Genomic DNA, 6,565 nt, shown 5'->3' on the forward strand with positions numbered 1-6,565 from the left:
CATATATAAACACAATTTCATATGTATTTATACACATATACCCTCCGTATAAACATATACATACATATATACATATATATCTATATCTATCAATCCATGTATCTATGTATGTATGTATGTATGTATCTATCTATCTATCTATCTATCTATCTATCTATCATCTATCTATCTATCTATCTATACTCCTTTCAACTATCCCCATATTGAGAAAAGTCTCATGCATCACAATTATTGCTTTTCCATGTAGATAGGTAGTGGATGAGTAGATAGCTCAACTTTAATAAGTTCCTTATGACTTCTTTTTCCTGTTTACATTCTCATGATTCTCTTTCTTCTTCAATTTGAAAGTCAAATTTTCTGTTCAGCTCTGTTTTTTCCATCAAGTATGCTCTTAAGTCCTCTATTTCAATGAATTACCATATTTTCCCCTGAAGTATTATATTCAGTTTTGCTGGGTAGGTGACTCTTGGTTTTAATCCTAGCTCCTCTGACCAGCTAAATATGATGTAACAAGCCCTTCCATCCCTTAATGTAGAAGCTGCTAGATCTTGTGTTATCCTCATTGTGTTTCCACAATACTCAAATTGTTTCTTCCTAGCTGTTTGTAATATTTTCTCCTTGACCTGGGAATTCTAGAATTTGTCTATAATGTTCCTAGGAGTTTTCTTTTTGGGATCTTTTTAAAGAGGAGATAGGTGAATTCTTTCCATTTCTATTTTGCCCTGTCATTCTAGAATATAAGGAACATTTCCTTTGAAAATTTCTTGAAGGATGATTTCTAGCTTCTTTTTTTGATCATGGCTTTCAGATAGTCCAACCATTTTTAAATTATCTCTCCTGTATCTATTTTCCAGGTTGGTGGTTTTTCCAATGAGATATTTCACATTGCCCTCTTTTTTTTTTCATTTGTTTGGATCTGTTTTATAGTATCTTGATTTCTCATAAAGTCATTAGCTTCCATTTGCTCCAATCTAATTTTGAAGGAACTATTCTCTTCAGTGAGTTTTTAAAATTCCTTTTCCATCTGTCCAATTCAGCTTTTTAAGGCATTCTTCCCCTCATTGGCTTTTTGTACCTCTTTTGCCATTTGAGTTAGTCTATTTTTTTTGAAGGCAGCTTTCAAATGTTTTATTCACTCTTTTGGATGTACTATAAATAAGTGTTTCCACTATGCAAAAGAATGTTATGAGCGCAGTACATGTGACTGGGAATGGGTTTGCTGAAGACATCTTTAAAAGGGTAAAAGCTTAAAAACAACCTGCAGACTGGAATTCAGTTCTTTATATAAAGTCCCTTGTAAAAAAATAACAAAAACAAAATAAAACAAAAATAAAGAAAATAAAAGGAAGGAAGGTGGCCCATGAGATGATTTATTGCAGTAGCACATCCTGATCCTTGGTCTCCTTCTCAGGCGCCTCAGGGCTCTCAGGCTCTGGGCTGCCTTCCTCCTTCTCCTTCTCCTTCTTCTCTTTCACTGACAGCTCTGAAAACTTCTCCACCACTTTGTCAGTGTTTTCTTTGCCTGCTCCTGCTTTCTTTTCTCTTTCTTCTATCTCATTCCTGCATTCTTCAAATTTTGCCTTAAACTTCTGGTCGTTTTCTGCATTTAGGAATCGAATTGCCAGCAATTCAGGTTTGGGGCTTTCATCAGCAAAGTCAGTGTGTGTGTTCCAGACCCAGGCCCTGTCATTGCCTGCATTAGGCTTCAGCTCCATCAATGGCGTTACAGAGTGATTGGCAAAGATCTTCGGGGTCTTGTCCCTTCTCATGAGAAGGTGGATTGTTCCTTTCTCCTTTTTTTTCAGCAGCTTCATGTCACCCGTCCCTCGCTCTTTCCATTCTGGAAGGTCGTTGTCAGATGCAAATCAGAACAGCTTGGCCCGCATCTTAAAGAGCTCCTCCTCATCTTCTTCCAGGGTCTTAATCTCCTGCTCGGGCAGAGACACGATGGGCTCAAACTGCGGGTCGTGGGTTGAACTGTCCACGTTCTCTGTGGACGTGTTGTGCTCCTTGTGGGCTTCCTTGGCAGCCGCCATCGGAGCGGGGGTCGATACGGCAGTGTTGGTGGTTGGTCCCGGCAATGCAGCGGCGCTCGGTCCCTCCGGTCCGTGCCTCATCTGGCGCTGGCGCCTCCTCACCTGGCGCTTACCTCAGCTCAGACTCCCCGCTGCACGCTCCTGTGACCCCGGCCCCTTGACCTCGGCAGCGGCCTAGTCTATTTTTTAAGGTCTTATTTTCTTCAGTATATGTTTGGGTCTCCCTTGGCAAGCTATTGGCTCCCTTTTCATGATTTTCTTGCATCATTCTCATTTCTCTTCCCAATTTTTCCTCCATTTTTCTTGATTTTCAAAATTCTTCTTGAGTACCTCCATGGCCTGTAACCATCTCGTATTTTTCTTGGAAGCTTTTGATGCAGGAACTCTGACTTTGTTGTCTTCCTCCCATTCCATGCTTTGGTCCTTTTTGTCCCCAAAAAAAGTATTCTATGGGCTGATAGAACTTCCTCTGCTTGGTCATTTTGCCAACCAATTACTTGACTTTTGAGCTCTTTGCCACAGTAGAACTCTACTTCAAGAATGGAGAGAGCTTTGTCCCAAATCTCTGGGGTTTTCTCAAATGTTGTCAGAAGTCTGAGGAGGGCACCCTCTCTAACTGACACCACACTGGCACACTGGCATTTCTCATCCCAGGACGACTGCCCAGGACCGCAACCCAGATCAAAGCAGGTCAAAGCAAGAGCAATTACCCTCCAAATGGTTGCTTGGTTCCCCTATGATCTGCAAGCCAGGAGCTCCAGAGGGCCACGCCTCTGCCACCTCTCTCCCTGGGGGCAGGAGTCAGACCATGCTTTTAGGTCACCTGGTTCCAGCAGAGTTCCCCACTGACCTTTATTTCTCTTTGGCATTTATGTGGTGAGAAGTCTGGAAACCATCACAGCTGCTGGTGATTCACTCTCCTGAAGTCTGCTCCAGCCTGCACTGGTCAGGGCTGCCCTGGGGCCAGAACTGAGCCATTTGCCTGGACTGCCCTCAGTTTCCAGAGCACTGCAATAGACTCTTCCTGTCGGCCTGCCAGGATGCCTTCAATGGGAGATTTGCTTCTCTCTGTCACTTTGTGGGTTCTGTAGCTCTAAAATTTGTTTAGAGTCAGTTTTTTTACATGCATTGGAAGTAACCAGAGTCTACACCCTGTTCATGCTTCTACTCTTGACCTCTACAGGGGGTTTCTTGTTCAGATCAGAATTATTTTCTTTACTGAGCTTTTGTACTCCTTTTCCATTTGGCCAATTCTAGTTTTTAAGGAGTTATTTTCCTCAATAAATTTTTGTGTATCTTTTCCCATGCTATTGACTCTTTTCATGCTTCTCTTGCATTACTCTCATTTCTTTTTCCAATTTTTCTTCTACTACTCTAATTGTTTTTTTAAAAAATCTTTTTTAAGCTCTTATAGGACATGAGACCAAATTACATTTTAATTTGAGGTTTCACATGTAGCCATTTTGATATTATTGTCTTCTTTCAAGTTTATACCTTGATCCTTCCTATCATCATAGTAACATTCTATAGACAGGTATTTTTTTCATATTTTTTTCTGTGTTATTTTGTGACTTGTTTTTATGTGAGAGTTGGGTTCTGATCCTGCACTGTCCCAAGTTTTTTGTGCTGGGGCTATGGGTCTTACAGCTGGCTTTCACTGGGCTTCAGAGCTTAGCTGCTTGCTTTCTCTGGAGCATCGGCTTCCCTTCTGGTTTATACTAGTGGGTGTGACCTCCCTTGGGAGTTGAGATGCTGACCTGCTGTGATAGTAATGGCAATTAAAGATTCCCCTGTATTGGCTTGGTTTTCAAATTGATTGTGTTAAAACCCAGAGTTTGTTAATCCCACCTGTGGGATAGGCTTGTTGATGTGAAAAGAAAGTCCTGAACTGGGAGGAGCTGGTGATGTAGATTTGGAGAGACACTAGAGAGAGGCGGAAGATCTTTTTTTGGAAGCAGCACCTCGTGGAGGGAGAGAGACTAAGAGAATTGCTGGTGGCCGCTTTGAATTGCCCTGGACTTTTGAGACCTGCCCCCTGAGCTGCCAAGGACTGAGGAGACATGGCTGTTTTGCTGGTACTTTGTCTGTCTGTTTTGATGTTATTTTGCCAGATTTGTCCACTGGTGAAAGACTGTCCTTTTGTTGAAGAAGTCCTGGAACCTGGCTGTTCGCTAAGAAGGCCTGCGACTGTCCTGCAGACAGAGAGTGAATACTGTCCACTGGTGAGGGACAGTACTGTTGTTGCAGGGGTCTGGAGACTGTCCTGCAGACAGAGTGAATACTGTCCACTGGTGAGGGACAGTGCTGTTGTTGCAGGGGTCTGGGAGCCTTTCTGTTGGTTCAGAAGCCCTGAAGAAGGATTTTCTTGTTGTATGTTTACAGAAATCCTGGGAGAGGGCTTTGCTAATGTGTTCAGGGGTTCTAGGACTGTTCTACAGACAGAGGATAAATTCATGAAGGGACTGGCAATGTATCTTGTGGCTTTGCTAAGCCTTGTCTCCCCAGGAACTAAGATTGCTGAGAACTTGCCTCGTGTCAAGATGAAGAAAAGACCTCCATTTGGGTATTAAGTGCTGTGTTTAAACTTGATGTAACTCTGGGGTAGATTCAATTGTGATCCAGGGGTGGGGAACTTTTGACCTTATGTTTGGAAACTAATCTCCATTTGAGAAGAGGGGCTTTGTGGTGGACTTAATTAAGGTATAGCCTAGGGGTGGAGAAGTATTTAGAACAGAGACTTTGTAATTGATTGAATGATTGGAAGATCCTGGGGTGGGGTAGTACTTGGAGATTATTTAATCACACTTAGTAAATGCTGTGTTTGGAATGATGTCATGTTTTGATCTTCTCTGTTCTTGGTTTGTCACTGAATAAAATAGAGAGCACCTATGCTGGTATTTTGAACCTGGGAAGTTGCCTTCTTTTGGCATTATATTACACCTGCTCTAGGGGTGAGGCCTTGCTGCTAGTTTGCTGTGGTAACAGCCTTTCTGGTGGCTGCCCCTGGAGGAAGGATCTTGTTGCTGATGTTCCCAAAGGGTGAGACCCTCCTGCTGGGTTGCTATGGAAACAGAGTCTTTCTGCTGTTAGGCCCAAGGTGTTGGGTCTTGCTGTTGATGAGCTCCAGGGTGGGACTTCACTACTGGTCATCAATGGGGTCTGGGCCTTCCTGGTAGCTTGTGCTGAGCATGGGTTTGCTGAGGTGGGGTCTTGCTGTGCTGCTGAGACTGCTCACTTCCTTAGGAAGCTGCTGACTTGCAGGAACACAGGGCCTCACTGGTAGATTGTCCCAGGCTTGGAGCCCCGCTACAGGCTACTTGCTATGAAATTTAGCTACTGTTGCTTTTGGACCTCACTCACCTTCCACCCTTTACTGCCAGGCTGGTAAACTGCTTCTCTGCTCCTCCATCAATTCTAAGGTAGATTTTTGGAGAAGAATTTGGGAGGACATCAGAGGGTTCCTTCCTCAGTCTACCACCTAGGCACCAGAAGACTATAAAGATAAATTTTAACATTCATTTCTTGAAAAAATTCGAGTTACAAATTTTTCTCCTTCCCTCCTTTACCCCCCCATCCAAAGATAGTAAACAATTTGATGTATATTATATACATGCCATCACTTAAAATATTTTTCCATATTAGTCATGTTGTAAAAGAAGGAACAGACCAAAAAGAAAAAACAATAAAAAATAAAGTGGAAAACAGTATGCTTCAATCTGCATTCAGACTCTATCAGTTCATTCTGTGAATAAGGATAGCATTTTATTATCATGAGTTCTTTGGAATTTTCTTTGATCAATGTATTGCTAAGAATAGCTAAGTCATTCATAGTTTTGTTTAATAGTATTTTATTTTTTCTGATTACATGTATATAACATTTTAATATTCATTTTTAAAATTGAGTTCTAAATTTTCTGCCTCCTTCCTTCCTCTCCCCTCTTCCTAAAAGAGTAAAAAAAATTTAAAAGGTAATATACATACAGTCATATAAAATATATTTTCATATTAGTCATGTTGTGAAATAAGAAACAGACCAAAAGGGAAAAAACATGAAAAAATTAAAGAAAGTAAAAATAATATGTTTCAATCTGCATTCAGACTCCATCAGTTCTTTCTCTGGATGGGGTTACCCTTTTCCATAAAGAACCTTTTGAAATTGTTTTGGATCATTGTATTGCTGAGAAGGGCTAAGTCATTCTTATAGTTGAACATCATACAATGTTTCTGTTTCTGTGTACAATGTTCTCCTAGTTCTGCACATGTCACTGCTCAGGTCATGTATCTATGTGAAGTCAAGTATGAGCAGCTTTCAAGAGGACTGCTGCTGTGAATAGCTTTAATATTCTGATTACACAGTATAGTGAACTCTCTGTTTATTCAGCAGTAAATTAAAAAAAAAACACAAAAACATTCACAGAAACCAAAGTACAACATTCACAATGTACAACATAACAACTTATCAGTAAAATGGTCACATAATTTTAAACAAAAGATATCATTAAGGAGCAATCCTCCTTAAGGTCACCACC

General features: G+C 41.1%; 1 protein-coding gene across 1 annotated transcript; it reads right to left on the reverse strand.

Moving 5' to 3' along the window:
• Positions 1–1,100: 1,100 nt before the first annotated feature.
• Positions 1,101–2,093, reverse strand: LOC138166446 (ran-specific GTPase-activating protein-like). Its single transcript, XM_069094931.1, is given in 1 exon segment — positions 1,101–2,093. A coding segment is annotated over 1 exon segment (666 nt). The 5' UTR covers positions 2,037–2,093; the 3' UTR covers positions 1,101–1,370.
• Positions 2,094–6,565: the final 4,472 nt, after the last annotated feature.

The sequence above is a fragment of the Petaurus breviceps genome, unplaced genomic scaffold (genome assembly GCF_028583685.1).
Source record: "Petaurus breviceps papuanus isolate PSGF00001 unplaced genomic scaffold, PetGlider_PUasm1.0 224, whole genome shotgun sequence".
Lineage (NCBI taxonomy): Eukaryota > Metazoa > Chordata > Mammalia > Diprotodontia > Petauridae > Petaurus > Petaurus breviceps.